The following is a 19919-nucleotide window of genomic DNA, read 5'->3' on the forward strand; positions in this document are numbered from 1 at the left end:
CACAAATATTACCTTTTGAGGGGAAATTGACTGTAGAAATCATAGGATCAACCAGGTAGGAAGAGACCTCCAAGATCATCCAGTCCAACCTAGCACCCAGCCCTAGCCAATCAACCAGACCATGGCACTAAGTGCCTCATTCAGTCTTTGCTTTAACACCTTCAGGGATGGTGACTCCACCACCTCCCTGGGCAGCCCATTCAATGCCAATCGCTCTCTCTGCCAACAACTTCCTCCTAACACCCAGCCTATACCTCCCCCGGCACAACTTGAGACTGTGTCGCGTTGTTCTGGTGCTGGTTGCCTGGCAGAAGAGACCAACCCCACCTGGCTACAGCCTCCCTTCAGGTAGTTGTAGACAGCAATGAGCTCTGCCCTGAGCCTCCTCTTCTGCAGGCTGCACACCCCCAGCTCCCTCAGCCTCTCCTCATAGGGTTTGTGTTCCAGGCCCCTCCCCAGCTTTGTCGCCCTTCTCTGGACACCTTCCAGCACCTCAACATCTCTTTTGAATTGAGAAGCCCAGAACTGGACACAGTACTCAAGATGTGGCCTGACCAGTGCTGAGTACAGGGGAAGAATAACCTCCCTCCTCCTACTGGCCACACTGTCCCTGATACAGGCCAGGATGTAACCTTAGTCAACTGAAATAAGTTGCCCAGGGAGGTGGTGGAGTCACCAGCCCTGAAGGTGTTCAAGAAATGTGTGGATATGACACTCTGGGACACGGTTTAGCAGTGATGGTGGCCTTAGGTTGAAGATTGGGCTTGATCCTTTTAAATGTCTCTTCCAACTGAAACAATGTGATGGTTCTATTTGCAAGTGGAGTACAGCCCTGATATTCCAGTAGCTGAGAATCATGAAAGAGATTCATAAATTCATGGAGTCATAAAGGAGACATTTCTGGACAGTGGTGTACATTTATGGGTGAGGAAACAAGCTTCTCTAAAAGGCAAGTTGTAAAGATGTGAATTTATTCCTGCTGGATTTAAATGAGATGTTTATGAACTAACCATCACCCTGCAGATTAAATAGAGCTGTTTATGACAGCTTCTAAATCTAAGGTTCAGTAACTGCCACGGTTGACAGCGTAACACTGGTGCTAATATGTCACATTTAATGTTAGAATAAACAGCCAAACTGCAACACCAGAAGCCATTAGTGATACCAGTTGTGCTCTAGAAAACTTGTAATTCTAATTCAGGAAGCTATTTAAAAGCAGCAGTATCTCTAGTATTGTCCTGCCCTATGCTATCCTGTCCTAGCATAGAAACACAGAAAAGAACCACACAATCATTAAGGTTAAAAAAGACCTCTAAGATCATCAAGTTCAACCTTCTACCCATCACCTCCATAACCACTAGACCATGTCTTGTCCTGTCCTGCTCTCACTTTCCACTTCAGGCACACCTCTGGCTTTCAGTGCTCAGACTGTGCAAAAGGCTGCCCAGGGAGCTGGTGGAGTCACCATCCCTGGAGGTGTTCAAAAAAACCCTGCATGAGGCACTTAGTGCCATGGTCTAGTTGACTGGACAGGGCTGAGTGCTAGGTTGGACTGGATGAGCTTGGAGGTCTCTTCCAACCTGGTTGATTCTATGATTGACAAGCCTTGAAGGTGCTCTCAAGTCTTCAATGCTGCTGTGTATGCCACTGTAATTTTTTAGGGCCATCAGAAGGTTTTACTGAGGCCCTTGGTGATCATGTCACCTTCAGCTCCCCTTTTTGACTTTTTAAAGCATGTGCATTTGAAATAAATTAGTACTTGATGTCCCATACTACAGGTGAAATAGTTCCCCCCTTTCCTGTAGGGAAAGATTGTACAACTAAGATATGCCACCTTAACAAAACACAGAAGCTAGGAAAAGGTCACTCTGAAATTCAGTATTCATTTTACTCCATCACTTTCAAATCATGTCATCACATAATTTTGAATGTCAGATAAGGCACGTGTGACTCATAGACTGGAAGGAACCTTAAAGATCATCCAGTTCCAATGCTGCCATGAGCAGGGACATCTGCCACTAGACCAGGTTGCTCAGTCTGGCCTTGAACCCTTTCAGGGAGGGGGCATCCACAGTCTTTTTGGGCAATCTGTTCTCACCGCCCTCACTGTAAAGAATTTCTTCCTTATATCCAGTCACAATCTCCCCTCTTCCAGCTTCAATCCGTTCCTTCTTGTCCTATCACTACAAACCCTTCTAAAAATTCCCTTCCCAGCTTTCTTGTAGGCCCAATTCAGGTACTGGAAGGCCACTACAAGGTCCCCCCAGAGCCTTCTATTCTCCAGGTTGAACAACCTCCACTTTTAACAGCCTGTCCCCATAGGGGAGGTGCTCCAGCCCTTTGATCATCTTTGTGGCCTCTTCTGGACCCACTCCAACAGTCTGATTGTTTTTCCCCTAGATCCAATAGTTGCACACTTTGCAACAGGATTATTTTCTCCCCAGTAATCTGTAGAGTGGTTAATGAGACACCTGAAAGCACAAAGGAAAAGAACTTCATAATTCAGGCACTAGGAGACTCATGCATTCTGTTAGAGGCTGATGTGCATGCCAGAAAAGCATGAAGAAAACAAACCAAGTGGTTGACCTTCTGGAGATGTTGAGTGTCAACAGAAGAACTGAAGACTAGTAGCCAGTAAGTCTTTTTACACATAATAATGCAATCAGCAGATGAGAGGGCAGCCACCTGCTACAAAGTCAGAGACAGGGACTGAGAAATGCAGAATGACCTAAAGGATGGGGGTGAAAAGTTCATGGGAGATTCTTAGAATCACAGAATCATTAAGGCTGGAAAAACCCTCTAAGATCATCGCATCCATCTGTCAACCCAACCTCAAGGGGAATCATTTACTGCATGCTAGCTATTTTCTGCTCATTAGCAGGAAAGTAGGATAAAATACCTTGCACTGAGATTGTCTGCACTGTGAGATGAAGGAGAGCCACAGAGCAAACTTAAGCTGTGGAGCAATCACTGCCACATTGCCAATATATATATAGTAGAGTGCTAACCTCATTATGATCACGAGGTAGAAGTAGCTGCATGTCAAAGATGTGTGCTAGAAGAATTATTCATAATGTATTGGGATGATTCACAATCTATTTACAGCTCTGCATTAGCTTCTAGGATCCAAATTTAAGGACCTGACACTGTCAGAGACCTAATTCTAAACTGGCATTTGGTTCATTAATTTCTTTGATTAACATGAAATCCATTTCAGACGATATCAGTGTCAGCCAGTGCTAATGATGACAATCACAGAATCCCAGCATGGTGGGGGTTGGAAGGTATCTCTAGAGATCATCTAGAGTCAAACTGTGGCTCTCAGCACCTAAACACCTCTAGGGATGCAACCCTGGGCAGTGTGTTCCAGTCTTTGAGAGCCCTTTCAGTGAAGAAGTTTCCTCGAGCATCCAACCTGAACCTCCTCTGGGCAACTTGAGGCCATTTCCTCTCATCCTGTCACTTGATCCTTGGGAGAGAAGACCAACAGCCACCTTGGTCCACCCTCCAATCAGGAGTTGTAAAGAGTGAAAAGGTCTCTCTCCTCAGCCTTCTTTTCTCTAGAGTAAACAACTCAGATCCTTCTGCTGCTCCTCACAAGCTGTTCTCTCTAGACCATTCACCAGCTTTGCTGCCCTTATTTGGACACACTCCAGCATCTCAGTGTCCTTCTTGTAATGAAGGCCCCAAAACTGAACTCGGGACTCAAGGTCTGGCCTCATCAGTGATGAATGAGTACACCTGACTCCCCTACTCTTGCTGGTCACACTACTGCTGATCCAGGCCAGGATGCTGTTTGCTTTCTTGGCCACCTGGGCACACACTGGCTCATGTTCAGATGGCTGTCAGTCAGTACCCCCAAGTCTTCCTTTCCTGGGCAGCTTTCCAGCCACTCTGCTGCAAGCCTGAAGTGTTCACGGAGTGTTGTGACCCAAGGGCAGGACTCAGCAATTGATGCTGAATCTCATCCCACTGACCTCTCCCTGTCTAGGTGTCTCTATAGAGACTTCCTACCCTCCAGCAGATCAGCACTCCCTTCCAGCTTAGTGCCATTTGTAAACTTACTGAGGGTGAACTCACTTCCCTCCTCCATATCATTGATGAAGATAATGAAGAGAACTGGCCCCAGTACTGAGCTCTTGGGAACACCATTTGTGGCTGATGCCACAGTCTTTGCTCTTTTATATGCTGATCTCTATTCCATCTTTCTCACTCCTTGCTCAGACTCCCCCAAAGCATTACCTGATTAGAAGAGCCAGAAAAGGTGCATTTTTAGTTGGATTTTAGCTTACACAGCAACACCCTTCTGGTGATGTATTTGCTCACAGTCACCTGGTAAGAAAGACTCAAGGGCCATTTATTGCCTACATAGTTACTCCAGCTGCTGAATGCTCCACCTTAAGTCCTCTGGCTCCTTACTTGGAATTAATGAACAAAGAGGCCAGCAGCTTGGCTGAGGCAGAGCCAGGTTCAGTCCCACTGCCCTAATTCCATGCAGTGAGGTGGGAATGCATCCAGTTTCCAGAGATTTACCAAAAATCAGGCTGTGCTGGCTAGGGAACTGTCTTGGAGAGAACCAGAAAAGAATTCATCTCTCTTGCTAACCCACCACTTGCAAGGCAGTTCATTTCCTATTTCACAGAAGTTCAATGTGTTAAATTTTAATGAAACAGAGGAAAAAGTGTCTCTTCAGAAGGCACATTAACTATATGGTCAATCACCTTTCCACTTGGAAGGTTCACAGGTTACTGCCTAAACAAACTTTCTGGACGCAGCCCTCCACTGCGGTCCAGGCAACCACCTCCATGTACAGAGAGCTTAGAGGAAATAATATCAATCCCCTCTTTTCTCTGAAGAAGGGGAAAAGGCCTCCTTAAAAGCTGTAAATGTCAGGGGAATCATTGATTCCTGAAATGAGCTACTCTGGAAGTTCATGTATTATGCTAGTAGTGGAAAAATCAAGCAATGGAAAAGTAGGGTGCTGTTAAAATGAGGCAAAAGCAGTTGAAGATGCATCTGTACTGTTCATGAAGTGGCCAGGGAGCTGCTGCACTGGGAAATAATGGTGAGGTCCTTAAATGGCACAGAAAAATGTATACAGAATGGAAAAATGTATAGATGGGTGTTGGGTATTGCAGACTTCCACAGGACCTTGCTGGTGGGCCTCACTGTGAGAAAGCAGGAGATCTGCCAGAGTGATGAGGGATAGTTATGCCAGGAGAGGATGTGCTGGAATAAAAAGTCTGGCTGCACGGATACAGGCATTGCACAGAACATAAAATAGCTTCAGAGTGAGTGATAACATTCAAAACAACTTCAGTGCCTCCTTATAGAGGCAGTGGTCTCGATGGTTTCCCCTCCACCAGACTTCACAAACACCATGTTGCAAGTATCTCCTCCCCCATGTATTTTCTTTGCTGTATCTCCTCCCCCATGTATTCTCTTTTTATTCGTGCTTCATGCAGACAATCAGTTATTTGCATGCACATCAACCTGTGTGCCAGGGTGAACATAACTCTCCTGTAGCTGTAAGTTCAACATCACTGCTTTCTACTCAGGACCGATGTGTGTCACACCATGACACACGTTCACCGGTCCATGTGCTCACGCTTGTCAGTGTTCTCTGAAAACACCTAATAAAAGAAGGTACAAAAAGGTAGAAGAGGAAATCTTACCTATAACTTTTCCTAGGAACAGAGCCTTTGGGGAATTGAACTGAATGTCAGAGGCTGCTGGCAGGCTGTAACTTGTTGGAGGATAGTGATCAAGCTGGGTAAAGAGAAAACAATTTATGAGTCTTTTTGAACTGCTCCCCCTTCTCAAAGTGCTACTGAATTAGGGCTTGTAAAATTTACACCACCACTTACAACTCTCTCTGATATGTTCTGTTTTCATTTTGACAAAGGGACAACAACAGTTACTGACCTACCTTGCACATCTGCCATCTCCACTGTTCCCAAGGCCTATAATTCACAGAATCATAGATGGGTAAGGGTTGGAGTGATCTGGAAATCACTGAGTCCAACCCCTCCTGCCAAAGCAAGGTCACCTAGGGCATTTCCAGGTGTGCTAGTTTGAAGCAAGCTGGGATGTTTTGGTAACAGAACTAGATAACGGGCAGTGAAATGAAAAACAATTGATGTCAACTTCTCTCACAGTTACGCTGAGAACTCTGGGAAGAAGAAAGACTTTTTCTCCATTTTTGTTTCTCTCTCTTGCTTTTGCCTTAGACCTGGTCACATCTCATTAACCCTGCTCCTACTAACCTTGCTCCCTAACCTCTTGGCTGCACCTCTTTTCTTCCTGAGAACTGGGGTAAGGTTGAGAGGGCCGGGGGGAGGTGTTGGGGTGGTTTGAGAGCCCCTCCTGGGGACTCAGGTTTCTGGGAGGGGAGTTGTACTTTTTGTATTGTTTATCCATTGTATATTTCTGTATATAATTGTATATAACTGTATATATTGTAAATAGCTGCTTGTAAATTCTGCTAGCTGTAAATAAATTGCTTCATCTATATTCCCAGAGGCCGTCTGAGTTAGCTGGGGCAAATACAAAAGTGTGGGGGGGCGGGGTAACCCCCAAACCATCACATTTTTTAATTGGCGCCCAACGTGGGGCTAGATATTTCAGTGAGTGGAAATTAGCTCTGGGAATTAAGATGAAGCTAATCAAGCAGCTATTGTATTTGGTTGGTGCATTGCTCTGGTCTGGTTTTGTTTTCTTGGCATTTAGTTGGTTAAAAGGTCAAATTGTTGCTTATTTCATTGATCTGGCTTATAATAAGGCTAAAGCTAAGGTTTCAGATATGTTCTGGAGCTGGGGTGATTTTATTCTTGGTTATGCTGGTTTTAATATCTCTGAGAATATTACCAAGGACATTACAGGAGCTCTGGTCAATAATGTGACAATCAATGGAAATTCTGCTTTAAATATGGCTCTAATGAGAGTTATTCAGCCTAAGACAGGAATTCCAACTGTTTGCCTAGGTACATGCTCGTGTAAAACTGTTTTTCTTCTCACAATTTTTAATATTTGCCTCATGATTTTAATATTCATATTAATTTTGGCATTATGTGTGAAAAATTCAAAACCAGCTTCTGTAAGAGCTAGGAAAAATTCTGTGTCTCAGAAGCAGTCTCTTTCACAGCAAAACAAGGGAACACAGTTGTCGGCTTCCCCCATGCCAGCCTCTCCACCCTCCTCTATAGGTTCTGGGAACACAGCCAGTGTTCCCACCACTAACATAAACACTGATAACAAAAACAACAACAATCCACAGAGTTCGGTAGGAGCCTCAGGAGCACAGGCAAGTACCCAAAATCAGAATGTTCCTAGCAACAATCAAAACACGTCAGGGTTGGCAGGCATCCCAGGAGGACAGGCAAACAATCCCACTAATGTTAATAATACTACTAGTGCTGGTAACGCTAGCCCAGTCAGTCCAAATCCTAATGACACCAGCTCAGCCAATTCGAACCCCCAGCCAGCAGACCAGAACCAAAATCCTCCTGTTAAAAGCAAGGCAGATTTGAACTCACAAGCTCCAGGTCAGACCCCTAAGGATTCAAACCCTCCAAGTCAGACTCCTAAAAATTCAAATCCTCCAGCAGACACATCCAAGTCTGTTGCTGCTCAGGCCCTTCTGGCACCTGCTAAGGCAAAAGCTAAAACAAAGAGTGGTTCGCAGGAGGATGTAAGACAGGGGACGTCTGGTGGTCAGCAGCAAGAGGAGGAAGAGGAGGCAGTTAGTCTGCGAGACCTTGTAGATGTGCTGAGACAACAATACTCAAGTGAGAGGAGCGCTGTGAGGTTAGCTGCCAGGAGAGAGGATGGTTCCCATGAGTTTAGGAATGCTATGAGGAAGATTGTGTTAGGCCCGGCACCACCAGAACAACAGGAAGAAGAGGAGGAAGATGACATCCAAGGCTCAAAGGATCCACTCAGAGAGGTCAGGGAAGTTAGGAAGGAATACACAAGGGAATCAGGTGAGCCAATCTTAAGCTGGCTAGTGAGATGCCGTGGCATTGGTGCTAATGCTCTGCAGGTAGGAGACAAGTCTGCCAAGCAGCTGGGACCACTCACTAAGGAGAGTGGAGTGGACAAACACCTAGCAAGTCCTCTTGGTAGGGTTAGCTTGTGGACACGCCTTCTGTTGGCTGTGGCTATGAGATATCCTTCCCGAGATGATTTGCCATGGGCTGCCAAGAAGTGGAACACCGTTGAGCAGGGAATTAAGCTTCTGAAGGAGTTTGCTGTGAAGGAAGTGCTTTATGGAGATCATGGCACTCATGAGCCTGACGATATTCCTTTGGGAACAGGTCTCATGAAGAAGCTGATTAAGCTTGCTCCTTCATCCTATGCTAACATCTTGGCCAGTAAATTTCTAGCAAGGAGTGACAATGGAAGATCTTTCACTGTTGGTGAATTCACTGACCAGCTCAGGCAGATAGAGGACAGCTTGTCACATTCTGGTATAATCTGTGCCATAAAAACTATGACTTCTGAAATAAAGAGTATGAAAGATGGTTTTGAGAATACCATGAAAGAACTGAAGGAGGACCTTACAACCTCAATTTCCAATCTGGTAAAGGATACCATTCCTGCATCATCTGAATGGGTGCATGTTTCTGCAGTCAGGAACAGACGCCCACCTCCTGCAAGGCAATTCCAGCCCAGGAGGAGACAAATTCCACCCAGACAGCAGCAATCACGTGCGTCACTGTGGATACTTCTGCGTGACAAATATGGTGAGAACATGAACAAATGGGATGGTAAACCTACTTCAGCTCTTTCAAAGAGGGTCAGGGATCTGCAGAGTGGCAGAAACAGAGGCAATAATGCCAGGAAAGTAGCTGTCACTTCTTCAGCTCCCGAGGGCAACTGCAATTGTTCCAACAGTTGCAATTCCTCTCACAACACCACCAATCATTGTGTACACCCTACATGCCATGTTCAGCATTAGGGGTGCCCTGCCTCCAGCCAGGAGGAGGAAAGGGATAGTGGAGAGAACCGAATCTATTGGAATGTATTCATTAGGTGGCCTGGCAGTTCAAGAGTTCGGAAATACAGGGCTTTGGTTGACACAGGTGCTCAGTGTACTTTATTGCCATCTAATTGCAAAGGGACAGAGTCCATTTCTATTTTTGGAATCACTGGTGGATCTCAAGAGTTAACTAAGGTAAAGGCTGAGATCAGTTTAACTGGTAAAGAGTGGAAGACACATACTATTGTAACTGGTCCTGATGCGCCTTGCATTCTGGGAATTGACTTTTTGAGACAAGGTTGTTTCAAAGATCCTAAGGGTCATAAATGGGCTTTTGGAATAGCATCTGTAGAGATTGAGGATGATAAATTGAAATTGTCTGTTAGACCTGAACTTTCTGATGAATCTGCAGTTGTGGGACATCATGACATAGAGGACCTGGAAGTGCCAATTGCAACTCAAACTGTTCATCATAGGCAGTACAGAACTAACCGTGACTCTTTGTTGCCCATTCATCAGCTGATTCGTCAATTGGAGGATCAGGCTGTCATCGAGAAAGCTCATTCACCTTTCAACAGTCCCATCTGGCCTGTGCGCAAACCTACGGGCGACTGGAGACTGACAGTTGACTTTCGTGCCCTCAACGAGGTGACACCACCCATGAGTGCAGCTGTGCCGGACATGCTGGAACTCCAGTACGAGCTGGAATCGAAGGAGGCTAAATGGTATGCAACCATAGACATTGCTAATGCTTTCTTCTCTATTCCCATAGCAAAGGAGTGCAGGCCTCAGTTTGCATTCACCTGGAGAGGAATCCAGTACCAGTTCAATCGTTTGCCTCAGGGGTGGAAACACAGCTCAACCATCTGTCACTCAGTCATCCACAATGCACTGGAGAAAGGTAAAGCTCCAGAGCACATCCAGTACATCGACGACATCATTGTGTGGGGCCAAACTGCTGAGGAAGTCTTCGAGAAAGGTAACAAAATCATTGACATTCTGTTGCAAGCAGGTTTTGCCATTAAGAGAGACAAGGTCAAAGGACCTGCCAGAGAAATTCAGTTTCTGGGAGTGCGGTGGCAGGATGGTCGCCGTTACATTCCTCAGGATGTGATCAACAAAGTCTCTACTATGGCAGTTCCTACCAGTAAGAAGGACACACTTTCTTTTCTTGGTGTGGTGGGATTTTGGAGACTACACATTCCTGGTTTCAGTCAGATTGTCAAACCTCTGCATGATGTGACTCGTAAGAGAAACAATTTCGAGTGGGGACCTGAACAACAAGCAGCCTTTGATCAAATCAAACGAGAAGTAGTCCATGCAGTGGGCTTAGGACCTGTGAGATCTGGTCCAGACATTAAAAACATTCTGTACACGGCTGCCAGTGACAATGGTCCAACTTGGAGTCTTTGGCAGAGAGCTCCAAATGAGACACGTGGTCGTCCACTTGGTTTCTGGGGACGTTGTTACAGAGATTCAGAGACAAATTACACTGCAACTGAGAAAGAGATTCTAGCAGCCTATGAGGGAGTGAAAGCAGCTTCTGAAGTGATTGGAACTGAGTCACAATTGCTTTTAGCTCCTAGACTGCCAGTTCTTAACTGGATGTTCAAAGGCAAAGGTTCATCACCTCATCATGCCACAGATGCAACCTGGTCTAAATGGATGGCTTTGATAACTCAACGAGCACGAATGGGTAATCTTGACCGACCTGGTCTGGTGGAGGTGATCACCAACTGGCCGGAAGGCACAGACTGTTCCAAACCTCCAGAGGAGAAAATAACTCGTGCTGAGGAAGCTCCTCCCTATGGTGATCTCTCTGATCAGGAAAAGAACTATGCTTTGTTCACAGACGGTTCCTGTCGTCTTGTTGGGAACAAGCGAATATGGAAGTCAGCAGTTTGGAGTCCAACCAGGAGAGTTACCGAAACGAAAGATGGTGAAGGAGAATCCAGTCAGTTCGCTGAGGTAAAAGCTGTTCAACTTGCTCTTGATGTGGCTGAACGTGAGAATTGGCCTATCCTTTACCTCTACACCGACTCGTGGATGGTAGCCAATGCTCTATGGGGTTGGCTGAAGGACTGGAAGAAGAATGGTTGGCAGAGGAAAGGAAAGCCTATTTGGTGTGCTGATCTATGGCAGGACATTGATGCACGGCTGGAGAAAATTCCAGTGAAGGTGCGGCACGTAGATGCACACATGCCTAAGAGCAGAGCCAATGAGGAACATCAACATAACCAGAAGGCAGACCAAGCTGCTAAGATTGCTCAAGTTGATACCAACTCTGATCTTGACATTGACCTTGATTGGAAACACCGAGGTGAGCTGTTCTTAGCTCGGTGGGCCCATGACTCATCTGGACATCAAGGCAGAGATGGAACATACCGATGGGCTCGTGATAGGTCAATTGACTTGTCCATGGACGCTATCACCCAAGTCATCTATGACTGTGACATTTGTGCTGCTATTAAGCAGGCTAAGCGAATCAAGCCCTTATGGTATGGTGAGAGATGGTCAAAGTATAAGTATGGTGAAGCCTGGCAGATTGACTACATCACTTTACCTCGATCTCGTTCTGGCAAGCAGTATGTGCTGACGATGGTAGAAGCCAGCACTGGATGGTTGGAAACCTATCCAGTTCCACATGCTACTGCACGTAACACTATTGTTGGTTTGGAGAGACAAATCTTGTGGAGACATGGAACTCCAGAGAGAATTGAGTCAGACAATGGTACTCATTTCAAGAACAATCTTGTGAAAAACTGGGCCAAAGAGCATGGTATTGAATGGATCTATCACATACCCTACTATGCACCAGCTTCAGGGAAGGTTGAGCGCTACAACGGTTTGCTGAAAACCACCCTAAAAGCCATGGGGGGTAGAACTCTGAAAAACTGGGACAAACATTTAGCAGAAGCTACCTGGTTGGTAAATAGTAGAGGTTCAGTAAACAGAGCAGGACCTGCACAATCAGATTTGGTCCAAACAGTAGACGGTGATAAAGTTCCTGTTATACATGAGAAGAATCTGTTAGGGAAAACTGTTTGGGTATTTTCTCCTTCGGGCGAAGGGAAACCTGTCCGAGGGGTGGTTTCTGCTGAAGGTCCTGGTCATACATACTGGGTAATGCAGGAGAATGGTGAAATCCAGTGTATTCCACAGAGAAATTTAACCTTAGCTGAGAGAGTTTAAATTCAAGTTGTTAGGAGTTTTCTGTTCTAGGTAACATCGGCGCCCAACACTGAGAGAATCTACGATAGAATCTACAGTACGTGAGCACGAACCCAACATCACCTGGGAGTCCCTGTTCTGAGCTTTTGAATCACCTACATCTGATTGAAGTGTGAACTGAACTTGTATATATTGTTTTAGTGTAAATATTGGTTTAGATTAGATTGGATAATTCTCAGCGATACTCTGAGCGAAGTAGACAAGGGGTGGATTGTGCTAGTTTGAAGCAAGCTGGGATGTTTTGGTAACAGAACTAGATAACGGGCAGTGAAATGAAAAACAATTGATGTCAACTTCTCTCACAGTTACGCTGAGAACTCTGGGAAGAAGAAAGACTTTTTCTCCATTTTTGTTTCTCTCTCTTGCTTTTGCCTTAGACCTGGTCACATCTCATTAACCCTGCTCCTACTAACCTTGCTCCCTAACCTCTTGGCTGCACCTCTTTTCTTCCTGAGAACTGGGGTAAGGTTGAGAGGGCCGGGGGGAGGTGTTGGGGTGGTTTGAGAGCCCCTCCTGGGGACTCAGGTTTCTGGGAGGGGAGTTGTACTTTTTGTATTGTTTATCCATTGTATATTTCTGTATATAATTGTATATAACTGTATATATTGTAAATAGCTGCTTGTAAATTCTGCTAGCTGTAAATAAATTGCTTCATCTATATTCCCAGAGGCCGTCTGAGTTAGCTGGGGCAAATACAAAAGTGTGGGGGGGCGGGGTAACCCCCAAACCATCACACCAGGGCATGCATCCAGACAGGAGTTCAAAGTCTCTAGAAAAGCAGACTCCACAACCTCTCTGGGCAGCCTGTTCCAGTGCTCTGTGACTCTCACTGTAAAGAAGTTTCTGCTTGTGTTGAGATGAAACCTACATTCCAGCCATTGGTCCGTGTCTTATGGCTGCTGACCACCAAAAAGAGATTGGCCCCAGGCACTTGACACCCACCCCTCAGATATGGATAGACATTGATCAGATCTCCTCCCAGTCTTCTCTTCTCCAGACTAAACAGCCCCAGGGCTCTCAGTCTTTCTCCATAGGGGACATGCTCAAATCCCCTGATCATCCTCATGGCTTTCCATTGGACTTTGTCCAGCAGGTCCCTGGAGATCCCAAAATTTGAGACAGTATTCCAGGTGTGGTCTCACTAGGGCAGAGGGGGAGAAGAACCTCCCTAGACCTGCTGGCCACACTTTTCCTGATGCACCCCAGGATGCCACTGGCTCTCCTGGCCACAAGGGCACATTGCTGGCCCATGCAGAACTTGCTGCCCACCAGGACTCCAAGGCCTTTCTCCACAGAGCTGCTTTCCAGGAGAGAGTCCCCAGCCTGTACTGGTGCCTGTTGTTATTCCTCCCCAGATGCAGGGCCCTTTTCTCGTCTTTTCTCAGCTTTTTAATACAGGACAGGAATTTGTATTTCACCTGAAGTTTGATCTGTGTACTTTCCAGTTACAAAGAGTCCTTTTTGAAAGCATGTCCTCAAGAGAATGCAAAGGAAATGCAAACCAAGTCTCCCCTTTAACACAGCAGGTCCTGCTAAATACAAGCTCCAGTAAGTGCTTGCTGCTGGTTCCCCTGGTGGAAAGGAAATTGGTGTTCCATCACCCAACACCATCAGAAGTGCCAGACCTGTTATTAGTGGGAGTGACTGGCGTACCAGGTGAACAAAAACACTCCCTTCTCATTTCAGAAAACAAGCAGCAGTGGCTCAGAGCTGGCATGGTGTTCACCAGTATGCTTGTTAAACTGAAGGTGTAGACTTAGTCCTTATAGGGATGGGCTGAGAGAGCTAGAGCTGTTCAGCTTGGAGAAGAGAAAGGCTCTGGGTAGAGCTTATAGCAGCCTTCCAGTACCTGAAGGAGGCTACAAGAAAGCTGGGAAAGGACTTTTTAAAAGAGCTTGTGATAGAACAAGGGGGAATGGCTTCAAGCTGGAAGAAGGTAGATTTGGAGTGGATATAAGAAAGACAGTCTTTATAATGAGGGTTGTGAGACAATGGAACAGGTTGCCCAAGGACCTTTGAGTGTCCCTTCCAACTGGGTGTATTCCATGATTTCCTGGCCTTACTGTCAGTAGAGTCAAGCCTTTCTGATTCATGATAGAGCCAGCTCCTTCACTGCCAGCTCTGCATCTCTTGTCCTAATGAAGGACACCTACATTGCTTCCCATGACCGGCTTTGAGCTGCTCCCTTCTCTAATCCTGACGCTTGGAACAGTGATTCACAAGACAGCAGTGAGGATAGTGAGATTTCTGTCTGCTTGCTTTTATTGCTTGTCTTTGTTCTAGTCTAGCATTACCTAATAAAAACAAGTTGGTTTTTTATGGGCATTTAACTTAGGATTTAATCTAAGATGAGCAACATCCTGGCCTGGATCAGAAACAATGTGGCCAGCAGGACCAGGGGAGTGATCATGTTCCTGAACTTAGCACTGCTGAGGCCACACCTTGAGCAGTGGTTCAGTTTTGGGCCCTTCACTGTAAGAAACACATTGAGGTGCTTGAGGAGGTCCAGAGAAGGATAACGAAGCTGCTCCAGGGTCTAGAGAACAGGTGTGGTGAGGAGCAGCTGAAGTCACTAGGGTTGTTCACCCTGCAGAAGAGAAGGCTCAGGGGAGACTTCATTGCTCTCTACAACTCCCTGAAGGAGGCTGGAGTGAGGTGGGAGCTGGTCTCTTCTCCCTAGGAGCAGGTGATAAAATGAGTGGAAATGGCCTCAAGCTGCACCAGGGGAGGTTTAGATTGGATATTAGGAAAAATGTCTTTACTGCAAGAGTGGTCAGGCATTGGAACAGGCTGCCTAGGGAAGCTGTGGAGTCACCATCCCTGGAGGTGTTCCAGAAACCTGTGGCACTTCAGGGTGTGTTTTAATGGCCATGGTGGTGTTGGGTTGATGGTTTGATGATCTTAGAGGTCTTTTGCAACAGAAACAATTCCATAATTGTATGACTTTTTTAGGTCAGATCAGCAAGAGAAAGGAGCAAGCTGAACTCTTTGCAAAGTTGTACGTGGTTGCCACCCAGTGGGTGCTGAAGGCTAAGCAGCTGGAACTGAGCAGCCTCCTCTAATCTTTGTGTGCAGTCCTGGGCCATCAATTTAATATAAGACACATAATAAAAAAGGCATTACCAGCATCAAATCATATTGGGGGGGAAAAAGGCGAGAGACATCTTACATTATTTAACCAAAATTAAACAGAACCTCTGCGTACACAGAGGTTGGTGTAATGAATTTGTATTAAATTACAGTTTTAAACTCCTCCTGCAGAGGTTTCATTACAGCTCCTTTCCTTTAAAAACTCATTAGTTTCTTCTGAGCTCAATATAAACACAGGATGTGAACCGTGAGCACTGCACAGATGAAAGCAGAGATGGCAGCTTTGGAGGAGCTTGGGGTTTCAGTTCTCGAGTCACGTTGCACCGAGGCAGCCTGCCTTTATCTGGTGCTGCTGAGATTTCAGATGAAGAAGATGCTGCTGCTTTCAAATTACTGCTCATGTAGACAACAAAACTAATCTTGACAGGAGTGCTGCCATTAACAGATGTATCAATCTAAGGGCACACATAATGCCTGTGCCACCTCACTTGCCTAGGAAAGGAACGTAACAAGAGATCTGCAGAAGGCTTGCGCTCACCTGCACGGTGCGTTCGCCCTGTGCTCCAGCCACAGCTGGGCACTGCCAGCCCACTGTGCTTGTTGGAGCCTAGCTAGAATGTTTTGGTGAGAAGAACTAGATTGCAGGCTGTGAAAAGGAAACAGTGGTGATGTCTACTGCACTCATAGGCTTGCTGAGATATACAAGAACAAGAACACAAACGTAGATAATGGATTTGTTCTCTGGGCTTTGTGGGCTGTGCCTCACTCTCTAACCTAACCTGCCGTCTGTCTGACTAAGCCATCTGCTTCCTAACCCCCCTGGCCGACCTTCCAAACTACCTTGAGCATAAGCCAAAGTCTTGGGTAAGGCAGAGGGGTGGGAGAAGGTGGAAGGGTGGTTGGGAGCCCTTCCTGGGGACTCAGGTTTCTGGGAGGGCTGCTGTGTTTCTGTATTACCTTTTAACTTGTATATAACTGTATATATATATAGACATATATATAGACCCAGCCTCTGCCTCTCTACTGCCAGGAACCCAAGGGCTTCTTCATGCTGAATCATAAAGTGATGGAATGGTAGGGATTGGAAGTGACCTGTGGAGATCATCTAGTCCAACGTGCCCTGCTAAACCATGGTCACCCACAGCAGATTGTCCAGGATCGTGATGTCCAGGTGGGTTTGGAATTACTCCAGAGAAGGAGACTCCACAGCCTCTCTGGGCAGCCTGCTCTAGGGCTCCAGCATCCTCACAACAAAGAAGTTTCTCCTCATGTTCAGGTGGAACCTCCTGTGCTCCAGTTTGCACACATTGCTCCTCAGCCTTCTGTCACTGGGCACCACTGAAAAGAGTCTGGCCCCATCTTCTTGTCCCCCACCCTTTAGCTACTGATCAGCATTGAGAAGATCCCCTCTTGTGCTGCTCTTCTCCAGGCTAAACAGTACCAGATTTCTCAGCCTCTCCTCACAGATATGCTCCAGTCCCCTTGGCATCTTTGTAGCCTCCATTGCAGTCTCACCAGTAGTTCCCTGTCTCCTTTGAACTCAAGAGCCTAGAACTGGACGCAGTGGTCCAGCTGCAGTCTCACCAGGGCAAAGTAGAGGGAGGAGAACCTGCCTTGACCTGCTGGTCACACTCTTCTTAGTGCACCCCAGGAGACCACAAGAGCACATTGCTGACTCATGTTGGACTTGTTTTCCACCAGCACTCCCAGGTCCTTCCCCACAGAGCTACTTTCCAGCAGGCCATCCCCTCACTTGCCCTGATGCAGGTGGTTGTTCCTCTCCAGACCTAGGACTCCACACTTGCCCTTGTTGAAATTCATGAGGTTCCTTCTGCCCAAATCTCCAGCCTGTGGAACAGCAGCACATCCTGATGGGGTGTCAGCCACCCTCTGGCTGAGCGACTTCTAAAGTGCAGACATTCAAACTGGTGTTGAATAATAATGCTGTGAGGCTGGATCTCGTGCTGCCTGCAGTCCAGACAGCTTCACTGCTGACTTCACTCAGGGCAGGATAAAGAAGGGGCTGTGTTATCACCATGACCAATGTAGTGTTTCTGATCTGCATTGTTAAGCACTCTCCCTAAAAAGCTTCCCTAGTCCCAGCCTAGGGTTTCTTTGTGATAACTGCTGTATTATTGGGTAACAAAAGGAAGCTTACTGCTAAAACAATGCCTACAAAGTAAAAGTTGACCAGATACGAGAGCCAGAGACAAAGAGTAAGATCACATGCAGGTGTTGGAGCTCCTTCCAAGCACAACAGTAACCCAGAAGGAAGCAGAAAGTTGAGTATGAGAATAAAAAAGGTGGTATTAGGACTTCTTACTGGTGAAATGCAAATGATTATTTGGTTAGGAAAAACTTAGAAAGGAGCAGATTCAGGTGGCAACTGTGTGATTCCTTTAGGCTGAGTCCCTCGTAAGGAGTGACAGAACAAAAGGAAAGGGCCTCGAGTTGCACCAGGAGAGATTTAGGTTGGATAGTAGAAGAAACTTCTTGACTGAAAGGGTTCTCAGCCACTGGAACAGGCTCCCCAAGGAGGTGGTTGAATTCCCATCCCTCAAATGTTTCACAGTGGCAGAGATGTGGTGCAGAGGTTTAACCCCAGCCTTGGTGGAGTTAGGTAAGGGTTGGACTTGATGATCTTAAAGCTCTCCAACTGAATAGATTCTCTGATTGTCTGATCACAGCTGCTCTGGCTGCAGTTCAGCTCATTCCTCAGTGTGGCACTAGTGCTTCACTGATTTGTATTTTGCTGTCAGTTGGGTCCTTGCCCCAGGTTGTTGTGGTTCAGATCTGCGCCAGAGCAGGGACAAACCAGAGGCTGCAAAGTAACAGAGGATCCAGAGAAAAGGCAGGACTACAAACCAAACATTTCTTCCTGACTTTGTCACAGTCCTGCAGCCTCCCTGCTCGTGTGGAACACAGGAGGAGGCACAGAAATCAGCAGGCTGGTATCAGATGAAGTCAAGCTTTGCATTGTGCTCTGAGCTCTTTGGAGGAAATTTCCATAGAGATATAGTTTATGTTCTTCTAGGAACCACCCCAGATCTGGTTTTACTGCTTTAAAGGAGAGACATGGGCCTGCACACCAAGTGGTCAACACACTCACTACAAGAAAAGCATTGAGATGCTGGAGCATGTCCAGAGAAGATCAACAAAGGCGGTGAAGGGTTTGGAGAACAGGTCTGGTGAGGAGCAGCTGAAGGAACCAAGGGTGTTAGTGTGGAGAAGAGGATGCTGAGAGGACATCTTCTCACTCTCTACAACTCCCTGAAAGGAGATTGGAGGGAGCTGGGGATATTCAGCCTGGAGAAGAGAAGGCTCTGGAGAGACCTAATAGCAGCCTTCCAGTACCTGAAGGAGGCCTACAAGAAGGATGGAGGGAGGCTGTTTACAAAGGCCTGTGGTGACAGGATGAGGAACAATGGCTTCACACTGGAGAAAAACAGACTTAGATTGGATGTCAGGAACAAGTTCTATAGTACAGGGGTAGTGGAACACTGAAACAGGTTGTCTAGGGAGGTGGTTGGGGCCCCTTCCCTAGAGATACTCAAGGTGAGGCTTGAAAAGGGCTCTGGGCAGCCTGATCTAGTTGAGGATGTCCCTGCTGACTGCAGAGAGGGTTGGACTGGGTGACCTTTGGAGGTCTCTTACGACCCAAACCATTCAGTGATCCTGTGGAGGAACTGAGGTTGGTTTCTTCTTCTTAGTATGAGGTGATGGAACAAGAGGAAATGGCCTGAAATTGAGCTTTAGGCTGTTAGGAAAAATGTCTTCATGTAAAGAGTGGAGCAGGCTGCCCAAGGAGATGTTAGAAAATATGTAGACATGGCACTCTGGGACATGTTTTAGTGGCCATACTGGCCTGATTGTTGGACTTGAATGATTTTAGAGCTCATTTCCAACCTTAAGGGTTCTATGGTTCAGTGTGGAAATACAGACACAGAAAAAAACCATAGATGTGTGGCAGAAAAGGGATAAGGATAAATATAGAAAGCTGTTTTTTCCTCTCTCTATAGATCTTGAACTCTTTATGTGCTATTAGCTTGTACATATTCCTGGTGCTGCCATTGCCCTGATAAAGAATGTCACAGATAATTTGCCTCATTGTGGGAAAAAAAGGAGAAAAATAGAAAAATGAGGATAAAAATTTAAATGGAAATGTAGATCCATAACTCAAAATGTAACAGAAGCACTGATAAAGGACACTATCCAGTTTGGCTGCCTTCAATTGAGCAATTCTCTCATGCTTCTTTCACATCATCTGTTGACTTTTTATTGCTCTCTTTGCTAGATGAATTACAACAAATGTTAAGAGAAGCAATAGCAGGCCATATAATGCCAAGTTATTAAAATTTAAAGAGATCTACTTCAGGTACCTAAAGATGACTTTCACAGGACATTGATTTGTCCAACGTGTGCTGCCATATAATGGGAAGCACCTATTTCATGTTAGGTTTGGACTCTGAAAACACCTCATGAGTCTTTTGTTCTTTCTTTGCTGGATTGGCACAGAATTATTTTATTGGAATCAAAGAAACAATCACACAGGCCAACAAAAACACACACCCAACAGTGGAAACACATTCTAGAAGGCAGCAAAGGGGAAAAGAGTCTG

General features: G+C 46.0%; 1 protein-coding gene across 12 annotated transcripts in view; it reads right to left on the bottom strand.

Annotated features, from left to right (window-relative positions):
- Positions 1–19919, bottom strand: part of CNTNAP2 (contactin associated protein 2) — a 1124907-nt gene that overhangs the window by 43448 nt on the left and 1061540 nt on the right. For 11 of the 12 annotated variants that reach the window (XR_010308041.1, XM_064169555.1, XM_064169553.1 and 8 more), the window contains one exon: positions 5676–5769. Coding sequence is in view for 11 of the 12 variants with exons in the window: in XM_064169555.1 (XP_064025625.1) it covers positions 5676–5769 (94 nt within the window). In the remaining variant the exon portion in view is untranslated. Of the gene's footprint in view, positions 1–5156; positions 5230–5675; positions 5770–19919 lie in introns of those variants that run through there. The other variant, XM_064169559.1, reaches the window with a different exon arrangement.

This window comes from Pogoniulus pusillus, chromosome 32 (assembly GCF_015220805.1).
Source record: "Pogoniulus pusillus isolate bPogPus1 chromosome 32, bPogPus1.pri, whole genome shotgun sequence".
In the NCBI taxonomy this organism is placed as follows: domain Eukaryota; kingdom Metazoa; phylum Chordata; class Aves; order Piciformes; family Lybiidae; genus Pogoniulus; species Pogoniulus pusillus.